At 43.5% G+C, this 23,346-nt stretch overlaps 1 protein-coding gene across 4 annotated transcripts in view; it reads left to right on the forward strand.

Annotated features, from left to right (window-relative positions):
* Positions 1–16,276, forward strand: part of slc9a8 (solute carrier family 9 member 8) — a 20,669-nt gene extending 4,393 nt beyond the window's left edge. The window contains exons 5-17 of one of the 4 annotated variants that reach the window (XM_027024521.2): positions 1,561–1,644; positions 2,107–2,208; positions 3,252–3,286; positions 3,448–3,591; positions 5,178–5,310; positions 5,929–6,034; positions 8,429–8,545; positions 10,385–10,467; positions 11,209–11,320; positions 11,430–11,650; positions 12,386–12,532; positions 14,622–14,737; positions 16,190–16,276. In XM_027024521.2, the coding sequence (XP_026880322.1) occupies positions 1,561–1,644; positions 2,107–2,208; positions 3,252–3,286; positions 3,448–3,591; positions 5,178–5,310; positions 5,929–6,034; positions 8,429–8,545; positions 10,385–10,467; positions 11,209–11,320; positions 11,430–11,650; positions 12,386–12,532; positions 14,622–14,735 (1,398 nt within the window). In that variant the 3' untranslated portion in view covers positions 14,736–14,737; positions 16,190–16,276. Of the gene's footprint in view, positions 1–1,560; positions 1,645–2,106; positions 2,209–3,251; positions 3,287–3,447; positions 3,592–5,177; positions 5,311–5,928; positions 6,035–8,428; positions 8,546–10,384; positions 10,468–11,208; positions 11,321–11,429; positions 11,651–12,385; positions 12,533–14,621; positions 15,777–16,189 lie in introns of those variants that run through there. The other 3 variants (XM_027024520.2, XM_027024519.2, XM_027024522.2) reach the window with 3 other exon arrangements.
* Positions 16,277–23,346: the final 7,070 nt, after the last annotated feature.

Consider the following 23,346-nt stretch of genomic DNA (forward strand, 5'->3'; position numbering starts at 1 on the left):
ACTATCTGAACACAGCTTTATTATGTAAGGAGCTTTGTCCTGTATAGACTTGCTTTCTTTTTCTTTTTTTCAGCATTCTGTCTCTCGCTCATCTCCCTTCACAATCCATCCCTTTATCTCCCTTCCTCTTTCCATCTCTCTGTTTGTCCTTTAGCTTGTACCTTTCATTAGCTGCTATTTGCCCCACAGGCCTGGCCCATGTGTAAGGGGTCTGGCCATTAGTGCTGCTGGGTACACTGAGTGCTATTGTCTGCAGAGGCCCTTTGGCACATTCAGTAATCAGACACCCCCCCCCCCCCAGCATCTCACATCACCATGAGTGGCTGACCTGGGCTTCACCATAAGTGGCTTGAGTAGCTCACCATGAGTGGCTGACCAAATGTTTGTCCCACAGATAAACCTCTTAAAGCTGTAGGTAAACCTGGAGCTGAGCTGTGTGTGAGCTGCACTGGCCCCACCACTGATCCTGCATTTATACAAACATGGCACTACTATTGATAAATTGATAAATGTAGCACTTATTGGTGTTTGGTTTTGTATTTACGCTCACTGTGTAACTCTTTATAAACATCAGCATTGATCCCTGTGTTTCTACAGTATTCTAGTTCGTTGGTATATTGGACTCTAACCTACTATACTGCCTAGGATGTAGTCTATGATTAAATGACAAAGCACTTTTGTAAGTCGCTCTGGATAAGAGGGTTTAATAAATGCCATAAATGTCAGTTTAAATGTTGTATTCGATCCTGGCAGTGCACAGGTTGCTGTGGTCTTGGTGTCCTGTTGTACGGGTTGCTGTGATCTTGGGGTTCTGGTGTATGGGTCTGTAGGTTGTGTTTTGAGCCTGTGGTGCTGTTACCAGTCCCCATCTGATCTCATGAACTTGCACATATGCTCATTTAGTTTGGTTTCTAGCTTTCCTGACTGGAGTGTCTGTGTTCTTGGTCTGGAGTTGGATGGTGTTTTTCATGACCAGTACTGTCCTGCTTGCTGTTAGCTAGCCTGTAGTGTGTGGGTGTGTGCGCACAGATCTGTGTGTGTGTGTGTGTGTGTGTGTGTGTGTGTGTGTGTGTGTGTGTGTGTGTGTGTGTGTGTGTGTGTGTGTGTGTTTGTCTTCAAATGAGATCAAAGGTACTGCAGAACAGGTCATTATTGGGTTGTCATGGTGCACTGTGCGTGCACATGTTCGTGTGTGTGTGTGTGTGTGTGTGTGTGTTCATATGTATGTGCAAACACAGTAGTGTATGTCTTCATTCAAATGTGTACAATTAAGAGGAAGCTGTTCAAACATGGAGAAAATACCTACTGAATTTTGGAAACACGCCCACACACATTTCCTTTATCCCCTGTGTGTGTGTGTGTGTGTGTGTGTGTGTGTGTGTATATACACATGTTCATAGAAAAGTTTGGGTCTGCAGTGCTAAACTAGTGTGTTGCATGCTAGAACACCCAGTTAGGCTCTAGTGTCTGAGGTGTGTGATGTACATGGACTTATCTACATCGGGGTTTTCATAAAAAAATCTGATTGACTGACTCTCTCTCTCTCTCTCTCTCTCTCAGGAAGAGGAGATGTTTAGACCCAATATGTTCTTCCTTCTCCTGCTGCCACCAATTATATTTGAGTCAGGATACTCACTTCACAAGGTGATCACTTCATGTGCCTGCTTCAGCTGTCTCTCTGCTCTGTTTCAGATGCAGAAACGCAAAATATGGGACCTGCAGAAGAGCCATTATTTAATGACTAAATCAGCTTAAACTGATGAACATAATAAAACTAACACTATAAAAGAAGGCTATCAATAAAAAGATATAATAGAATAATAAAATGGAAGAATAAAAATATAATGGAACAATAAAAACTAATGAGTTATTGAAAACCTAGTTTAATATACAGTTCTTTGATGCAGCATAAACAAAGCTGATGTAATGTTGATGTTAATGCTTAACACTCCTTGAGTGAAACAGCATTTCAGTTTGCTCATGGCAGAAGTCTAACTAACAGAAGAGACGGCGTGGTTTTTAAAACACAGGTTTCTTTAATGAGATACAGTGACGTACGGATTCATGTCGTTAGTCGGCTCTGGTGCTTCTCTCTCCGTCTCTTAGGGAAACTTCTTCCAAAACATCGGTTCCATCACCCTATTCGCCGTCATCGGAACCGCTATTTCCGCCTTTATCGTTGGCGGGGGAATCTATTTCCTAGGCCAGGTAAGAACCTTAAGCTTCACGTTGTTCTTGATTGAACACACTGAGCTCGCTGCCAAGCATTTCAGTCCTGAGTATTCACGTCTTCCTCTTCAGTGAGCGTCATTGGATGCCATGAAGTAGGCTGTTTGAGTAGAATATGGAGATGCTGGTCAGTAAGGGCGGTGTCTGACAGCAGTAGGTAAACTTGGGGTTAAATTTCACAAATTAGACCTGCACGTTAGTTGTTCTTTTTGGTGTAAATGACTTGGTGAGCCAGATGAACTTGGAGGCTTCTGACGCTCTGCAGGTGTTCTCAAGCTGCTTTATGTGCATGGACATCAGAGAACGACTGATGAAACACACAAAAAATCCCGCTTGTACTATGAAGCCAGTAGCTCCCATTGTGCAGGGTGGGAGGGAGTCAGGCAGTACACACAATTCCTGCAGGACTGCTGTTGATATTACGCAGATATCATGATGTACTATGATATGCAGATTTGATATAGCATGTTAATTATGCAAATATGATGTACTGCATAGCAAATATGAATGCTATACTTTGCTTCAAAATATGCAGTTGCGTTTTCATCTGTGATGCAGTAGACCGTATTACTGCATTAGTATTGCTTACTTTGGTAATGCACATGTACCCCAGGTTCACATTCTACACTAATATTACATAGTTGTTTTGCTGGCAGACATTATCAGACGTAATCTTACCATTGCTTGTTTTTCCCAGCTTCTCACACTGCGTCCATTTACACACAGGAATGTCTGATTTCATTTCATTTCACAGTGCTTTAGATTAGAGGTTGCAGCTGAACTTCTTTTCGGAATGTTACTAGTCTGGTTTCACTGGTCTATTTAATGGAATAGTGGCTCACGTGTGTGTATCTGACGTGAAATGGACACTTGTTTCTGGTAACTCTGTGAAAACAGGAAGCTGTCCCAATGTGCCCTTCCTGATTTAAAAGAAATAATGATTGATGAAGTTAGTACAGCTCTTTGGGAAAGCGTAGAACCATTTGAGCCTTTCACACTAAATGTTTGTGTTTCTCACACAGGCTGATGTCATTTACAAGATGTCCATGACTGACAGGTGAATGAACAGCTGTTTGACTTTTTAGTTTTATTCACATTCATTTACATTCATTATGCAACTGTTCAACAGAAGACACAAAATGGAATAAGTGATGGAAAAGTTTAATATGATGGGTCACTGTCAGCTTTTTTACTGTGTGCATGCTGGTTGTCATGCAGTTTTGCGTTTGGCTCTCTCATCTCTGCGGTCGACCCCGTGGCCACCATTGCCATATTCAATGCCCTGAACGTTGACCCCGTGCTGAACATGCTTGTGTTTGGAGAGAGCATTCTCAACGACGCAGTGTCCATCGTCCTCACCAAGTACGAAACGCACACGCCCGCCCATTGCCTGCATCACCAGCTGTGTTCACAGCTCTCAGGGACGTGCCGGCGTGGGACGGGTTACTGATCTTAACTGTAAACCTGAACGGGGTTTTAGTTTTAATGCTCATGATGTTAAAGAAAGAGGATGAGACTTTAGAAGAAAGGACTTCACCAACTTAACATGGGGGACGTCACGCTTCATCAGACACGCAGACCAAGCTACAGCTGTGCCGGGTGTGTCCAGGTGCAGGTTACTAGAGCCGGCTGCAGAGCGGTGCATTGTGGGAGGTGGTTTAGGGCAGAAGGTCTTAGACCAGCTAGATATTGAAATATATGATCTGTCACTGCACATTAGGGGCTTTAATGCTTTACACAGATGAACATGTACTGTTCATGGGGTATTGATGAGTTATTTATGGATTAGTGATAAGGTATTTATGGGTTAGCCTATGACAAATACAGATTATAAGAGCATTTTGTCTAAGGCTTTTTCTTTAAATGTTTAAGTTATATTCATATTGCTTTTTGAGTATTGGTGAGAGCCCTGTATAATCCCTAGTGTTGAGTCAGGGTTTTCTGACTGTGGGTACGATTGTGCTTGATGTGATTTACATTTATGGCATTTATCTGATGATTTTATCCAAAGCGACTTATAATTATGACTGAGTACAGTGTGAGCAATTGAGGGTTAAGGGTCTTGCTCAGGGGCCCAACATGGCAGTGGTGGGGCTTGAACCAGCAACCTTCTGATTGCAAGTTCAGTACCTTCACCACTGAGCTACCTGAGCTAAGGAACTCCATTCATGTCAGAAACAGACGCTGACTATAGGTGCCAAAAAAAAGCTGCCAAACACCTTATATGGCGACACCGCGGGTCAGGTGACCTCATAGATGTCAGAGCTCTGCTCTGCTCCCCCTACAGAGGTAAACTGGGGCTACCAGCTTTGTGTTAGAATAAGAGAGAGTAGCCCAGCAGTCCAGGAGGAAGATGAGCATGACATGAAGTGAGGAAGAACTCTGGAGCCCAATGTTGTACACACTGAAACCTCTGGAGACCTTTAGAAGGTGACCCAGCAAAAAGAGTCTGACAGTAACCCAACCCGTAGGAAATGGACATGGAGGCTGAGCAGAGACCTGAGCGTGGTGATATTACGCAGATGGAGAAAAGAGGATTTGAAGTGAGAGGGAAACATTAACTAAGGTTACAGACGTGTGTGGAATGTGATATCACCTATGTAAAGATTCAAATAACTAGACTTAAGGATAGATGACTATTTGAAATAATAATAAGAATATTCTTTATTATCCAGGTTTTTTTGATGGACACAGTTTGCTAACAGTTGCTAAATTGGCTCATTATTGAGCCTTACTGTGGTTAAACAGGTGTGCTCTGTTTTACACAGGTGTGTTGTGGTTAAACAGGTATGTTGTGATTTACACAGGTGTGCTGTCGTTTATACAGGTGTGACATGGCACCATTTTAGCAGTAGATTAACTCCAAGTCCAGACATTTGGTACATAGGGACCATGTGAATAAGTCAGAAACCTGCTGACATCTTTTATTTTGATCTGTCCATTCCCAGTACGGCAGAAGGGTTTGCGAACGCTTCCACGGTAACGGGCTGGGAGACCTTCCTGCAGGCACTGGGTTACTTCCTCAAGATGTTCTTCGGGTCAGCTGCTCTGGGCACACTTACTGGCCTCATCTCTGCTATTGTATCCTTAACCAAGGCTTTCAGACATGTGGGTGTGTGTGCGCGCGTGTATGTGTGGGGCGTAAGGTACTGATATATATACTCTGTGTGTGTGTGTGTGTGAGGTACTGATGCACACACACTTGGTGCCTGGGTGAGTCTCCTTCTTACCTTGTTGCCCCTGTAAAAATGTATCTATAATAAACTCGACTGTCGCTGATGGTTGAATGTTATTTTTGCCCAGGATTGAAGGTGACTTGAATGTGGTGTTTGAGGGTGTACATGTGTATCTGTGTACCCATGGCGTTTGAGGGTATACCGGTGGTGTTTGAGGGTGTTTCCGTGGCGTTGAGGGTGTACATGTGTATCTGTGTATGCGTGGCGTTTGAGGGGGTACCGGTGGTGTTTGAGGGTGTTTCCGTGGCGTTGAGGGTGTATCTGTGTACCCGTGGCGTTTGAGGGTGTACCCATGGCGTTTGAGGGTGTTGAGGGGGTACCGGTGGTGTTTGAGGGTGTATCTGTGTACCCGTGGCGTTTGAGGGTGTACCCGTGGCGTTTGAGGGTGTTGAGGGGGTACCCGTGGTGTTTGTGACTGTGCTGTTCTGCTGTGGGTTTACAGACCTTGACTGCCTCCTCACAGTGTCTGAAGCACGTTGACCTGAGGAACACCCCTTCCCTGGAGTTCGGTATGATGCTTATCTTCGCCTACCTGCCCTATGGCCTGTCGGAGGGTATCAAGCTGTCAGGTAAGTCCCGTAGTAGTACTATAGTCCCGTAATAGTACTATTGCCCCTGGGGCAGGTGTCTTTATGCACTAGCTTCATCAGAGCAAACGCACTAAACATACAAAGTGATCTGCAGGAAACAGGTCAACATCTCTGTTAGGCAGTCAGATGCAGGGTTACATCTTCTAATCTGTGCATACACGCAATACCAGAACACTTAAAGAAGATCTTAAATTTGCGTGTGATGCTGTTACACCCAATTGAAGAAAGATCAACAACAGACTGCAGTGAGAATGGGTTGGTTACTGATGTCAACTACCGTAACACAAAACAGGAGACATGTTTCAGACTTACAGGCACAGAAGGGAACTTTTATTAGCCATTACTGTCTGTGTGTGTGTGTCTTGAATACAGAGGTCATTGTATGTGACTCGGGAGGTCATGCTGTCGTGTTGCTGCTATTTCACGGAAGGTTATCTAACTACGTGAGATTGAGTTGTACCAGAGTGATTTTTCATCATCGTTATTAGCTGAGATGTCAAATTTGACATTTTTGGATCTATGCAGTAGACATACTAGTAAAAGCACTAGAGTGAGTTACAATTGTATTTCGAGCTGAGGGTCGTGTTGGATCTCCTCCTGTACTGCACTGCTGTGTTCTGACAACTCAAACCAGCTACTGTTCTCAAACGCTTTATGCTGTCACACACACGCTGAGGGCCTCTGAGTGTAAACGTTACGGGCAGTAGCAGGTGGAAAATTACTTGGTTTTACCTGGTCGAATTTTCTCGTGTGTAAACCAAAGTTTTTTGTTTTGTTTTGTGTTTGTTGTTTATATCAGTCACTTAGCATCATTATACCAGCATCATCAAAATTATGTTTAACAACCTCACAAACGAACGTTCTGCTCATATGAAAAACGCGTCAAAATCATATTTTTAAATTTACTTATGTTTTTGCCATTCAGAAAATGTTTTATTTAAAACCCAGAATGTAATATGGCACATAACTAAACCTAATTTAGTATATTTTTGACAAATACTGTATGTAGTTTAAGTAATAAAGTGGTCGGAGTGTGGTTAGGAAGCTGCTCACGTGTTGTTGGAGTGTGTCTGATCTGATATTTGATCACCTAATGCTATTTCTCACTACACAGCCATAGTTTGGGGTCACCAGGCTTCCCAAAATATTTAAACAAATGATCGAGTTTGTTAGTTAGCGGTAACTTAACAAAGACTAACCACTTCAGTGTTGGAAAACAACAGTGCATGTGTATTTGTGAGACTGTAAAAACATTAAACCCTTTTTTAGAAAGTCTTATTGTGACACACTTTTACATGCAGCCAGATAGATTCCCCCCTCACATACCCTTTATCATCGTGACCCTCTATCGTGACCCCAGCAGACATGGGCGTTGGATAAGGGAGGATAACACACTGTCATTTAACAGTCACTTTCATGTCTCATTTCCATTTACAACGTAAACCCCTCAGCTGAAGGTGTGTTTACTCCTGAGAAGCTTTGTTTTTAATGGTACCTCACTTCGAGTCAAGAGACTGTCATTCCAGCTGTATCCTGGTACACGGTAGCATGAGCTAACAGTCCTCCAGGACCATGGAGCAACACAGAAGAAGAACAGAAGTGTTAATAAATATAACACAGCACCATTTTTGTTAAATATTTGTTGTCGGTCTCTGGGAGTTGAGGAGTCTGATGGCTGGTGGACGAAACCAAGCCATGGTTTCCCAGTCCGGCTTATAGGCCTCGTCCTGTATGTCAGGAGAGAGGAGAGTTAATGTGAGGGGGTGTGGGGTCACCCACACTGCTAGTAGGTGATGGAGGAGAAAGAGACCCTGATGATCTTGGCTATCCTCACTGTTCACTGCAGGGTTTTTTGGTCTGAGACAGAGCACATCCCAAACCAGGCAGTGATGTAGCCGGTCAGGATACGCTCTGCTACCCCCTGCAGAATGCCACATGTCACTGCAGAACATGTCATTTGTACTTCTGATTACCATTGGTTTCGAAAAATGGCCTCAGCACTGCTGATGGCTAAAGGGCAAGATGTCTCAGTATCTTTTCTGTTCTAAACTGTTTGGAGTTTGTTTTCCTTAAATAAAGCCAAGCCAGTATATTTGTTCCTTTATTTCAGAAGATTGATGAAATATTCATATTCTCTCTCTCTCTCTCTCTCTCTCTCTCTGTCGCGCGCGCTCTCTCTCTCTCTCTCTGTCGCGCGCGCTCTCTCGCTCGCTCGCTCGCTCGCTCGCTCTCTCTCTCTCTCTCACTCTCTCTCTCTCTCTCTCTCTCTCTCTCTCTCTCTCTCTCTCTCTCTCGCTCTCTCTCTCTCTCTCTCTCTCTCTCTCTCTCTCTCGCTCTCTCTCTCTCTCTCTCTCTCTCTCTCTCTCTCTCTAGGTATTATGGCCATCCTGTTCTCTGGTATCGTGATGTCTCACTATACCCATCATAACTTGTCTCCTGTCACCCAGCTCCTAATGCAGCAGACGCTACGCACAGTTGCCTTCATGTGTGGTTAGTGTTTGTCTCCAGTGACCTTTAACGCACACACCACTGTCACCTACAGTCATTTCACACACACTGCTGAAAAACACCAGCCTACATTTTTTCTCCAGGCAATATTAAAATAGACTTGCACAAATTAAACTTCATGTTCTACTAGTATTGTAAAGAACTAAACCAGGACAGTGGAGTAACGCATAGACGCTGTTCATATTCAACAGAGCCCGGAGAGGTTAGTTTTCCCTGCACGTTTGATTCCGGGCAGTTTCTCAAACCTTATCAAGAAGGCTTCAATCACTCGTCAAACCTTATCTAATTTAACATTAGTGTAGGTGACATTAGCTACTAGCAAGTTCCAAGTAACTAGGTTAGATAACTACGTAGTATAAGACATCACCCAGACGCTAGCTAGGTTAGCTAAGTAGTTCGGTTGCTTAAATATCCACACTAATGGATAGCTAATCAGTTAAAATAAGTTAAATCTGGTAAAGTTGTTAAATCTGTTAAAACCAGTTGTGTTTGAGACTGAAATATCCCTGAAGGAGGCTCGCATATATACGATTAGATGCCAAACGTTGTTGTGGAGAACAGAAGCAAGTAAAAGCTGCTTCCACAACTCCACGTTACTGGCTAGCTAGTAAACAACCTAGCCCATTTACACGGAGGTCCATTACGTGTTACGTTCAGAGAAACTGCCCGTGTTGTCGTATAATTCTGCAATATTCCTTTGTCAGGTACATTTCTAATATATTCCTAACATTAGCTTCTCCAGCATGTCAAGTCACATCTATTTATATTCGGTTTAGGGGTCCAGATCCCTAACGATTAAGGCAGAGGCCACAGTGGCGAGGAAAAATGAAGAAAGAAACCTTGGGAAGACCAGGACCCAGGAGGAATGCTTGTCTTTGGTCCGCCCAGCTAATAATGAGCTTCGTTACGTTTCGTTCAAGTAGCCCCTCCAGTGTAGACGTGGGCGTCTCGGTGCTCTGGTGTTCCAGGGCGGGCCAGCTTTTTCTGCGGCCGCTGGAATAGCTGCTGTGGCTGGATGGATATGAAATGGAAGTCACTGTCATTTGACATCTAATCAGTATGTTTGGTTTGAGAACTGAAATATTATCTGCAGGGCTGCCAGATTGCTGCAGTGGTGTCTACGCAAGACGTGTTTCAAAATCTGCCAAATTGAATGAAAAACCACCAGAAAATACACACGAAAAACAATGGTCAGATTTTCAACAATATTAAACCAACATTGCCTACTAATCACCTGCTTGTATCTTAAAATGTACAGAGCAGTAATTATAAATTATGGGGCATTTGCATATCTTCCAGTTATGAGGTGTTTGCTGCATGTTTGTTCTGGGACACAGAAGCTGTCAATGCGGTAGACCCTCCACTGGTGCAGGTGATGTCCAAGGCGCTACATCAGGGTCACTTTCACTTTCTTTGCAGTAACTTCGTTTGTATTTTCCCCACTTTGACATTGTGAGAGCCAAAACTGATGGCCTAACTGACGGCTCAGCCTGGCAATGGCGGTCTCTTGACAGGAGGGAATAACCTGTCAGTAAAACTTTTGACAACTGATTGGATGTGGTGAGAAGGTAATTTCAGCAATAGTTTGTATAGTTTAGTTTATATATAACCTATTGCTGATGGGAAACCGGCAAAAGCAGATAAAAACCCAGTTCATTTAGTTCTAGGGCCAAATCATAGGCCTGTAAATGGGAGTGTAAAAATCACACGTGGGCATTTTTCACTCTGACCCAAATCACGTACCATCACACACCTTCACAAACCACCACATACTGGACGCTTTATGTGGTGTTCTAATTACACGTGTGTTGTGTTTTTCAGAAACATGCGTGTTTGCCTTCCTGGGTCTTTCCATCTTCAGCTTCCCTCACAAGTTCGAGTTCTCGTTCGTCATCTGGTGCATTGTAAGTGACTGCGTCCTGCTCAACATGACACCTAGTGTTGCCATGGCTACTGATCCAAAGTCTGAACCTGCCTTGTATCTGTTTAAAATGTCAATATTCAGAAACTGCTAAAACAGTGTTGTATGCTTTTTGCTTTTATTCTGTGCTGATGCCCTTGGCTTACACAGTCATGTGTATGTCTGATGTCCAGTTGGAGGTGTGTGCAGGTCACGGCACTTTGGCCTGAGATCTGTCATACGGTTGATACTTTTCATTAATCTTGATTATATTAAATATTATTAATATTGAGCCTGCTGGGTTGACTCTAGTTGGGACATCTGTTAAAGTGTCCAGATGGTCTGTTAATTTAATGCTGTATCCACACAGGATGCACTGAGCAAGTAATCTTGGGTGTATTCAGGTACACCAACTCAGTAAACAGAAGGTCACTTGTAAAACCCAGATTTCTTTTGTATGGGAACTCTGGGTCTTCACTTTACTCCAAAACAGTCTACCCATAATTCTCACAAACACTAAAATTAAACAAATAACTTGAACACCACTTTTGGAGATCTGCAGGATGTGGTTCCCATGCCTTGCTCTAAGGGTCCAATACCTCTGAAGGTGAATCTAGCCCCATCCTTGACCTTGACCGTGACCCTTACCTAAATAAGTAGGTACTCATGACCATGTAGTCAGTAGCAGAAGCCCAACAGAGACCAGAGTTTACAGAGGTGCTGCATGTGTGTGTGTTTCCTGCAGGTACTAGTGCTTGTGGGTCGAGCTGTGAACATCTTCCCATTGTCCTTCTTACTCAACTTCTTCCGGGATCACAAGATCACCCCTAAAATGATGTTCATTATGTGGTTCAGCGGTGAGAACCCCCTCTTCCCTGTCCTGAAGCCCCCCACTCCCCCCCCCCCCCCCCCCCCCAAAGCCCCTAATCTCTCTGTCTCTGTCTGTAATGCCTTGCGCCGGTCCAGGTCTTCGCGGTGCTATCCCCTATGCTCTGAGCCTCCACCTGGGTCTGGAGCCAATTGAAAAGCGCCAGCTCATTGGCACCACCACCATCGTCATTGTCCTCTTCACCATTCTGCTGCTGGGGGGAGGGACCATGCCCCTCATGCGCATTTTGGACATTGAGGAGAGCCAATCACGACGCAGGAACAAGAAGGATGTTAACCTGAGCAAGACAGAGAAAATGGTAAAGGGGTTGTTCTTTTACGCTGTTGGTCATGTTGAACAGGTTTACAGGCTCAGACTGTTTGATCCCCAACATTAAATATTCTACTGCAGTGGATTACTGCGTGGTTTACGCACCACGGCGGATTATTACGTGGTTTACGCACCGCGGCGGATTATAGAATCCACCTCAGTGCGTAACCACGCTATAATCTGCCACAGCGCGTAAACCATGCTATAATCCACCGTAGTGCGTAAACCATGCTATAATCCACCGTAGTGCGTAAACCATGCTATTATCCGCCGCAGTGTGCGCTGTTTACGCACTACGGTTTACACACTACAGTGGATTATAGTGTGTTTACAGAGTTGCTCCCCTACAAAGGCTGGTATGAAATCTTGAGACACTAGATTGCATGTTTGCCTTGCTGAAATGCTCACAGGGAGCATTTCCCACTGCTCTCTCTGTCTCACACTGGTAAAGACTCGAAAGTGAAGATTTTGGGCCTTGCCTGGGGAGGTCAGTAGAGGGGCGTGGGGTCTCTCTCTCGCCTTCCCTCCATCCCACCGTGATGCCTTTCTGTACCCAGGAGGTCGAGCAAACTGCACTGACTACACTCTCGCACACTAACGTGTTCAAACTGACCGTAGCTATGTGGTGTTTTGAGTTCATGTTTTTAATGGTTCGTAATTAGAGGTGGTCAGTTCTGTGTTTTATCTGAATCTCCATCATGCTCTTCCCTCTCTCTACTCTCAGGGTAACACAATAGAGTCAGAGCACTTATCTGAGCTGACGGAGGAAGAGTATGAGGCTCAGATCGTGCAGAGGCAGGACCTGAAGGGTTTCCTCTGGCTGGATGCCAAGTACCTGAACCCCTTCTTCACGCGCAGACTCACACAGGAGGTGAGAGTTCCTGCCACACACTCTCATTCGGTTCTGCACACACTTTCTTCGAACCTTTAGTGTCGGGACGACCTCTCAATCTGACCTAAACAGAGCTAACACTGCCATGGACTAACAGCACAAGAGGGGCAGAGACCTACACGCACCACACCCCTCTATACACGCCACACACAGTGAATGCCACATACATGGTAAACACGTGTAGGCCGGAGCCAAGAGGCAGACCTGGAGACCAAAGGACTGAACACCCAAGTACAGAATAAAGCTGGATGGTTCTTCTACATCTGAGGGGCTTTTGTAGTACCAAAGGTCTTATCCCGCTGTAATCGGACTCATTCCAGGAAACGTGAAATCCTGCACTTAGAGGAGCGGAGGTGGGTTATAGTACACAATGAGTTCACTCAGATACTGGGGGGCCAGACCAGTTAGAGCTTCGTATGTTAACATGAGAGTTTTAACTGGGAGCCAGCACAGAGCTGTTGGAACACAAGTGAGAGTTCATTTGAGGGCATCCAGTTAAACCATTACAGTAATCCTGTCTTGAAACCAGTTTCTCTGGATCTCGTGAGGAAAGTGTCACACTTTAACAATATTACATAATTGGAGAAAGGGCAGGTTTAGTAGCATTACATGTGAGTGTCCAGTGAGCTCACCGTCAGTAGCACCTCAGTGTTTACTAAAGGTTTGGTGTTTTACTGAAGCATTATTAAGGTTTAGTAGAAAAATGGATAAACTTGCTTCCTGCAGCTTTGGGTCCAAACACCTCAGTCCTCAGTTTTGTTAAGATTATGGACAACATCGGGATTAGCAGATATATAACAGTGTATTGTCTGCTTAACGGTAGAAACCAGTGCTGTTCTTATGAATAACTGTGCCTAATAGTATCATATATATATATAATGGAATTAGAATTACATATATAATGGAATTGGAATTACATATATATCATTAGAATTACATATATAACAGAGTTTAGTATTGCATATATAATGGAATTAGAATTGCATATATGTAATTCTAATTCTATTGCATATACCATTGGAATTACATATATAATAGAATTAGAATTACATATATGTAATACATTTAGAATGACGTATAATCGAATGGAATTAGAATTACATATAATGCGGTTAGAATTACATATACAATAACATTTATTTATGTATTTATTTATTTATTTTATATATATATATATATATATATATATATATATATATATATATATATATATATATATATATATATATATATAAAATTAGAATTACATATAGAATTATAATACTAACCAGGCAGCAGCCAAGATTCATCTGCAGAATCATAGGAAATACTGTTAATTCTATTCCTAATATTTTCAATCTTGTCATTAAAGATTTACATTTATTACTGTTACATTCTAGCAGGGCAAAAAAACTCAGTATCGGTTTGGTGCCTAGTTAGTTTTCATTATTAGATAATAATCTTGGATTGTTTTAATTTTTTGTACTGGAGAGTTAGCCACAGTGAAGGTGTTTATATTCAGTGGGGTTTTAAATATCTCTGAGCTCCATTTACACTCTAAGCTTTGTGTGGCCTGTCTGACTACACATGTGGTTGCTGTGAAGAGTCTCTTCTCACTAATCCTGTTGTCTGAGATCTCCACAGTCTTACTTTACACAGATTGAATGTGTTGGATGTCTTAGGTTATACAGAATGAATTATCAATGTGCACTTTAAGAGGATTTTATACACTCTCAGAGTGAATATTACAGTCTCCTCCAGTTTTTGCCTTGTTCAGTAATTGTACCCTGTTTGATAAGAAGTCTGAAAATTCCTGCAGAAGCTCTGAGTCAGGATCTGGGGGTGGGGCGATAAACCGCTCAGTCATGATCAAGGTTATTTATATCACACACAACACACACATCACCACCAAGCAGCTTCCCACACGTCTGGGTCCAGATCCCTAATGAGTGGAGGGTGATGGAGGTGAAGGAACCTCCCTTGCTGGTGAGGAGGTGCTCACACTGGAAGATATTGAAGATTAACTTAATCTGCAATAAATCTGTTTATTGAGAAATCTCTCTCTCTGTCTATCTCTACCCCCCCCCAGGACCTGCTTCATGGGCGGATCCAGATGAAGACTCTGACCAATAAGTGGTATGAGGAGGTGCGTCAGGGTCCGTCAGGCTCTGAGGATGAAGATGATGAAGCTGAACTACTCTGAAGGTGAGGGGAGCTTTGTGAATCAGGAACTGTGAGTGAACCTGAGAACTGGGCTGAACCACTGCGCACACACCCCTTTACTGGGCATACCAAAACAGAGACAGGCCAAACCACTACAGGGTACGGGACCTCATTCTGAGAGGCGTTTTGTACAGACCTGAGGGGAACCATAGAGGAGTATAGACAGAAAGCTGGAAAGGTCTACAGAAGTGATGGCATGTGGACAGAAACACGACATTCTCACAGGAAAAGGAGTGGGAAACGTTTAATTGTGGGTTTTGGAGCTGATGAATTTCTCTGTCCTCTGATTTAGAGATATGGACCTTTCAGCATTGAATGTTCGGGTGGTGGGCCTGTATCTTCCTTTTATATATATATTTATTAGTTTTCTATTATTTACAGAGTTTTTTTTACATGTTAATATATTAATAGATAATGGATAATTGATAATATCTCTTGCCATTGCTACTGTGCCAGACTTTGTGATGTGAAACGGATAATCACAGCACTGCTGAGAATGTGAAATGAAGCACGAGTGGTGTGGCTTTTAAATGCGGGACTGGGAGCCTGCTGGGGAAGTTAAGTGTCACATACTCAACTACATTCCCATCCGTCACGTTTGGCTCCAGTTCGTCACCCTGACTGGACTATAACTGGGACTAATAAACTGCATCACAGCAGTAACTGCTAAGATGGAGGTTATGTTGGGTCTTATTACTGAATGCCATAGAACACTCATGTTTTAAATAAGTTTCTTTATTTTGCATCGTTGTCTTTTGATGACTTGATTAATTAATTAATTGTTTAATTGTTTTTTGATTGACTGGAATACTACAGTGTAGGTTGAGTTACTAGTATATAAATTTGACCACATAAAACTAGGCATCTGATTCCTTAATGTAAATGTAAATTCCTTAATGCTCATGTAAACATCGACACTGGTTTTTAGGTTTTATTCACTGTAGTTGTGATTTTGATTTACAACTATATCTGTAGTACAAAAATATGCATATGAATTAAAATCCTTTGTACTACAAATAAATGTATGTGTGAGTCATTTGTTTAGTGCAGAGAGAGAGAGAGAGAGAGAGAGAGAGAGAGAGAGAGAGAGAGAGAGAGAGAGAGAGAGAGAGAGAGAGAGAGAGAGAGAGAGAGAGAGAGAGAGAGAGAGAGAGAGAGAGAGAGAGAGAGAGAGAGAGAGAGAGAGAGAGAGAGAGAGAGAGTGTGTGTGTGTGGCAGACAGAAACCATTTTTGGACTGGTGGACTAAATGTCTAGTTCACTTTCCACTAACTGATTTTAACTTCTGATATACGTGTGTGAGGTGTTCTGCCCTGGAAGGTCTTCATTCAATGAGTCTTCCTAATTTAACATAATGGTGCCCAGGTGCTTGTACAGTCTCTTGTAGTCTCAAAGCTCCACTACTGTAACTCGCTACTCACTGGTCTTCCTCTAGGAGCCCTCAGACCTCCACAACTGATGCAGAACACAGCAGCACAACTGGTCTTCAATCATCTGAACTCCACACACACTGCTAACTATACTACTGCACTCCCTTCATTGGCTTCCAGTAGCTGTCTGCTATATTTAAATGACCACTGATCCTGCTCCTAAGTACTAAGTCTAGTATTTATTGTTTATTACACTGATTGTTGTTTGGTACAGAGCTTATGTGTTTCACACGTCTAGGCATCGGCATTGATCCTTGTATTTCTTCAGTATTTTAGTTCATTGGTATCTTGGACCCCATGGCGGTTTGAGTCATCTTTGTCTTACTGTGCGATATCTGACTCCAAACAGGCGGAGAGAGCCCTCCACCACAGTCCCGCCTCAGATGTACGATTTGCTATCAAGTGAGATTGTACATGAGAGATATGTGCCTTAATGGACACTCTTCACACACGTCATAGGCACACCGTAATATGACTCCATTCAAATACCTTCTGTGGGATTTGTAGTAAATGTCTGGGAGGAGGATTTGACCTCCTGGTCTCCTGCTGGTCCTTATGACTGGTGGATGGATCTGTGAACCCAGCTAGGATGTGTTTCGCTTGTAAAAACATTACTGATGTACAGACACGAAACTCAAACAGCACACATAGCTCATCCAGAATAACAAATGACTGTTACAGAAACACTGTCTCCATCTCTCTGAGTTCATAAACAGGTCGGTTCCTCGCCTGAAAGTGATCCACAGTCCCCAAGACTGACTGTGCTTGTCCAACAGTCAACGGCAGTGTTTCAAATTCTTGAAATTTCAACAATGTGAACTTTCTTGACAAAAAGCCCACCCCATATCACACCCTTCTTGCACACCTCTTCGTGATGACCTCGAGTGCTTTATTGTTTTTCATCAACAGGTTTGTGAATCATAAAGCAAATAAGCCCTGAATACAGTTTCAATAGTATGTTCTTAGGTGGGCAGGATCAAGGATGAACCCAGCAAGTCTAGAAGTCTGTCAACTGTTGAAGGAAAATTTCATAATGGAAGGAGAAGCAATATCTATACTGGAAAAAACAGTTAAGAGTTCAGATAGGTGGTACAGTGGAACATTAAAGATCAGGCTATGCGGCTAGAGACAGAATCACTGAAGGCTGTTAGTAGTATTGAGATGTCATGTCTACCAGGTAAACCGAAACTGTCTGCTGCCTCGTATTAGATGGACATTGATGGTGTATGAGGGCCCAGTGACGGTAGTACAGAGGCTGGACAGGATTATATGTGTATAAGGACGTGGTTAGGGGTGTTGTGTTGAAGTAGTACAGTGTGGTATGGGAGGGGAGTGTTGCAGTTACTGCTGACAAGTTTAGTTGAGGAATTTAAATAGGAGTTTGTTGGAATCGAAGGATGTGTGATTGAAATAGTGGCACCTGGGATGCAAAAAGTGGAATCGGCAAATTTTGGGATCTGTTAGCTAAGAGTTCGTTAGAGTTAAGGGACGTCATTGGACGAGTGCAGTGTGCTAAAACAGGCCTTGTCAGGTGATTCCTGGAATACGAGTCGCATCAAGTTTTCCTTGGAGCAACCTATGACATCCTTCCAATGCCACTAAACTTCACACACTGCATAAAGACCCCAAGCTTAAATCATGTGTCATTTGACACACTGAAGCATGTTTGATTTCAGCAGCATGTAAGGGTGCTTTGTAGCAGGGTTGATGTATGAGGAGATCAGCGTGTTGTGTTTATTTGACAGTAAGTGCCTGGAAGGTAATGTGTTGCTGAGTGGTGTTGATCATAAAGCCTTTAAGATTGTGTAAGAGGGGCTGTGTGTGGCAGATCAAATGCACGCTATAAATGTTGGAGACTGGGTGAACGTTGGTGTCTGGGTGAAGTGCGGTATTAGACATCTCTTGTGGACGTGGGTAAAAAAAGCTCCAGGTCCCTACAGTGTATCTCGTTAACTACACTGAGACCGTACATGGTGCTGTACTCTATAAACATATAGTCTATTTTATAAAATGAATCATTCTATTTGAGGATGCAGTGGATGAATAATTGGTGTTGGACCGGTAGAGATACGAGGTCTTAGACCAGTAGACATATGAGGTGGTAGGCCAGTAGAGCCCCATGTGGGGCCAGTGAATGACTGCTTATATGGGGCCCACGTCATGCCCACTTTGGCCCCATGATTGGCCCATATGGAGCCGATGGACAAATCTTTCTGGGCCCTGGCTGTGTTGCCCAAAAGAGGCTCAATTTCCAGCCCATTTCAAAGCCATGTAGGGCCCACATGGACATGAACCTCCATGTTCTGTAAAAATACTTTAAAGGTGCACAAAAACACCCCTACCCTTTACCATAACCATAACCCTGATCCTGAACCTAACCTTAGTCCTAACCCTATAACCACTCTCTACACAGTGTTACTTCTCTATCTGAATTACTGCAAAAACAAAATGTATTATCTTATTCGATCTTATTCAAATGAATGTTTTGACATGTCAAATTTAGCAAAAAGTGTAGGAAAATAATAAATAAAATACATAACACCCCTGACCTCTGGTGCCCATTCTAACACTAACACTTCATTCAGGTGCATAGCCACAACTGTTACACACACACACGCACACACACACGCACGAGATCCCTCTGTTGTAACAGTCATACAATATCTCCAGCAATCACTGGATGACGTTATGAGAAAACATGGAGGTCTGTTTTCCAAAATGGTCAGTTTTTTTTTTTTTTTTTCTGATGCTTTGAAGCTAATAATATAAAAGTAGCAGTGATGCTGGTACCATGACATTACCATGGAGACAAAGTGTTCTGGAGGGAAAAACTGAAGGTTACTCAGATCGACATCCTTGACCAGGAGGCTGCCATAGAGTGCTGTAGACCTCCTCAGACTGTAGACCTGCTCAAACCAGACCTCTTAAAACTGTAGACCTGCTCAAACTGTAGACCTGTTCAAACTAGACCTGCTAAAACTGTAGGACCCTCCCCCCCAAAGTAGACCTCCTCAATCTGTAGACCTGCCCAAACTAGACCTGCCAAAAGTATAGACCTCCCCAAACTAGACCTCCTCAAACGCAAGACATAAGCAATCTCCTCACATTCTCTCACTCAGTCACACTGGGATTCAAGGAAATTGTTCAACTCATTTAAAAACTGCCTACCAAATAAAAGTCTCATATTAACATGCCTGAGGTTGGTGAATAAGTGATTATAGTGTTGACTGAGGCCTGGACCAGGCCTGCCTAAAACGCTTCTTAACCTTGTTCTGTCTATCAGCAAGAGCTGACATTCATTACAAATGAAGGCGTGTGTGTGTGTGTGGAGTCTTCAACAGTGTAACATTAGTGACCTCTGCTGCTCATTTCATCTCAACACACTTTCCCTTAGCAAAGTCTGTCCGCTACATTTTTTAAATTTACATTTATATCCAAAGCAACTTGCAATTATGACTGAGTAAAACTTGACCAAATGAGGGTTAAGGGTCTTGCTCAGGGGCCCAACAGTGGGGCTTGAACCAGCAACCTTTCAATTACAAGTCAAGTACCATAACCATTCTGCTACCACTGCCTTTTAAAATATATTCAGTCCAAAAGTTTACAACTCTCATTTACGTACTAATAACCAATTACTCTTCTGTTCTTTTACAGCTCTTAAATGCCAATGTACACTTACAGTATGGTGGTGCACTATGTTCACATGAGACACAATAAAATGAACCACTGTGAAGTAAAGCCCTGCTGCTACAGGTCTTTGTAGGTGAGGGAAAGAGACGGGTCTCTCTCTCTCTGACACTGGGTTTCTTAGGACTCGTTCTCATTCTCGGCCTCTGCAGGAAGCCCTCTTAAAGGTAAAACTGAACCTGGCAGCACGTCAAATGCACCACACAGACACCTCACATTTGGATTCTTCATAACAGTTTCACACCAGAATATCTTTACTTCTGAGGAGGCCCCGCCCACCCTGTTCATCTGTCCAGTCACACAAGCCCACAGCTGTGAGCATTCACCACTGTTCTGACTGTACTACATGTGTGGTGCACAGCTAACCTGTCATTACTAAACATGCACACTCTCCAATGTTCACTTACTAAACACTCTCCAGTGTTCACCTACTAAACACACACATGCTCCAGTGTTCACCTACTAAACACACAACACACACACTCTCCAGTGTTCACCTACTAAACACACACATGCTCCAGTGTTCACCTACTAAACACACAACACACACACTCTCCAGTGTTCACCTACTAAACACACACGTGCTCCAGTGTTCACCTACTAAACACACACATTCTCCATTGTTCACATACTAAACATGACACCATACGTACACACTACGCTCACCTAACCTTAAGCCCTAACAGCTAACCTCTAACCCCTAACCATAACCCAACACCATGTTATGTGACAGCTCCATGATTTGAGGCTCCTCCTTCTTCTAATTAAATCTGGTGACATCCAGGTCCTGGATCTTGGAGTTGGTGAGGTATTGTCATGATGGAATAACCCAACATAATGTTTGTGTTGAAGTAATGACGAACACAATCCTGTCTGGCTCCAGGTGGATCTGGTCTGTTTTCTTGAACCCTGTTGTGTGTCCCATGTTTCTTAGCTGAACATGTCTTGCTGCTTTTCAGTATCAGTGGCCTGGATGAAGAAAACGGAGTTTTGATCCGGGACCCTGCAGCAGTGACCGTACTCGCGCTACACTGGAAACCTTCACCTCCTTCATCAGGAGGCACGTGTTGGGAAGGGGGAGGCGCACTCCTGCCCAGTGTGCTGGAGCCTGACCTTTATTCCCTGGAAAGCTCATAACACAAGTTGTTGGTTTTTTTTCTGCACTGATATTCAATGTCAGTTAATGTTCAGTGCATTATGGAAAATTCCTAAACCTTCCATCCTTCCGTCACACGTTTCTAGTCTGACCTTACTTACTTCCCAGTCACACCACTAACTCACAGCTCACTTGAATCTACCTACTAAAACATGTTTCTCACACACCAAATGGAATCTTTCTGTTTGGACATAATTTTATTTTATAAAATCATCGCTTTTTATTCATTTAGATATTTGATATATATATTTATATATTCATGTTTTCACCAACAAACATTTTTGCCAAGTCCCCCACCCCCCAGTTGCCGGGTGGGAAGCACGAGGCCTTCACGTGTCTGTGTGACCACGCTTTCATTACTCAGGCCAGGATGAGGGTGGAGGAGCCCAGCCTCAGCTCCGTCACACCTCACCAGCACGCAGACAGAGCAAAGACCGACCCGCCACCCAAGGATGACCACGTTCACAGATCAGTCAAAGGTCAAAGTTCAGTGGCTCAGCAAATGCCCAAGTACACGTCAGGGCTACGGGTCGGTGCGGTTGGGTGCGATGTGTGTCCTCGAACTGCTCGGATATGCAGCCACTCTGGGCTACGGATCAGTTACCTGGAATCCCTGAATCCCTGCTGTCGTACGTCACACACACACACATTAAAATTTTCTTTTCTCCAAGAATAAATCTGCTCAGAAAACTGTAGTTTTCACTGTAGTTCATATTAGAAGCGTGCAAGAGGAAGTGAAGAACTGTCACACCGTTAAAATCTAAACGGATGTAGAATACTAGCTGGCTGTGCTCGTCCGCTCCACACATGCACACGGATCTGCTCATCACCATAGCGTACTCACTAGGGTCACGGCGAATTAGTCACATGCTCCGTGCTTTCTAGAAACTAAGAACTATACTGACTGCTGAGTAAGCCTGAGGATGACCACAGTGGTTCAACACACCTGCTTGACTTACAGGAATATAAATTAATATAGAAATGAAATCTTGGACGATGATTTTAATATCACAAGTGATCACTTCAGTACATCATAGGCCCAACCAACGCTCCCTCCCTCCCTCCCTCATACATATGGTCCAGGTGGAGCTTTGACCCCTCCCACCATGATACATATGGTCTAGTTTGTGCTTTGGCCCCTCCCACCACGATACATATGAAGCTTTGGCCCCTCCCACACCAATACATATGATCCAGACGATCTTTGACCCCTCCCATAATACATATGGTACAGGTGAATCTTTGGCCCCTCCCTCCCACAATAGTGTCCAGGTTCACGGGCAGCACTTGTGATTCTTTAATCTCCCCAGGAATCCACAGGAACCGGTCCGTGTTGGAGGGTTTGGATCAGGACTGGTGACGTCCCCGTCTGTCCCCGTCAGCTCGTGGTTGCTCTGTGCTGGTCCACTCGTCTTAACATCCCAGTCGGCCGCTTTGTTTGTGTAGCGTGTTGTTATTATTATTTCATCTGGAACGTATTATTAGGACGTGGCTCTGCGAGTGTGACCACACATTTAATGAAATATAAACGACTCCCTTAAACCCTTCAGTAGCTCCCAGCCCCAGCTATTTATCTTACAGCCTTTTATGAGTGGTATCCTAGGTATCAGCATTCATCCCTGTATTCTACAGTATTCTACTTCATTGGTATGTTTGATTCTAACCTACTGTATTGTACTTGGATATATTCTGAGTAAATGACAAAGCACTTTTGTAAGTCGCTCTGGATAAGAGCGTCTGCTAAATGCCGTAAATGTAAACGGTATTGTGCTAGAAAAGAAAAGAAAACCTAAACTGGGGAAACGCATAAAGAAGCCCTGAAGTAAGCTACACCCCATCACATTAGACTAATCTACCACACCCTCAGAAACACGCCCTCACAGTCTGAGTCAGGCTTCCGCACACTGACACAGGCTGGGTCTGAAACTGAGACACACCCAGAGTTCACCCTGGTCAGCAGCACCCCCAGCTGCACGTGCGATGTACTGAAACAAGGAAGCTCCACATCGTCAAGGCGACTGAAGAAGTGAAACGGTGTAATGTTTGATCTGTGCGCTTTTCTGAGCACTCGCACCCTGATCTCACTGACTGGAGACAGAACGAAACACACGGGAGGTTGTTCTGAAGCATTTAAGACATGTCCTGTGATCTAATGTTAACGTGCCAGCAGCAAACAGAAGAATTCAGAGAATTAACTAACTGCTGCCCCTCAGCCGTGAGACTTCACGTGTGCCGATAACTAAACTGCGGGATCATAAGGACCCGTCCAGTTTGAGGACTCTAGTTGAGCTGGACATAATCAACACAATCAGGGCATCA

Source organism: Electrophorus electricus, chromosome 24 (assembly GCF_013358815.1).
Source record: "Electrophorus electricus isolate fEleEle1 chromosome 24, fEleEle1.pri, whole genome shotgun sequence".
Classification (NCBI taxonomy): Eukaryota; Metazoa; Chordata; class Actinopteri; order Gymnotiformes; family Gymnotidae; genus Electrophorus; species Electrophorus electricus.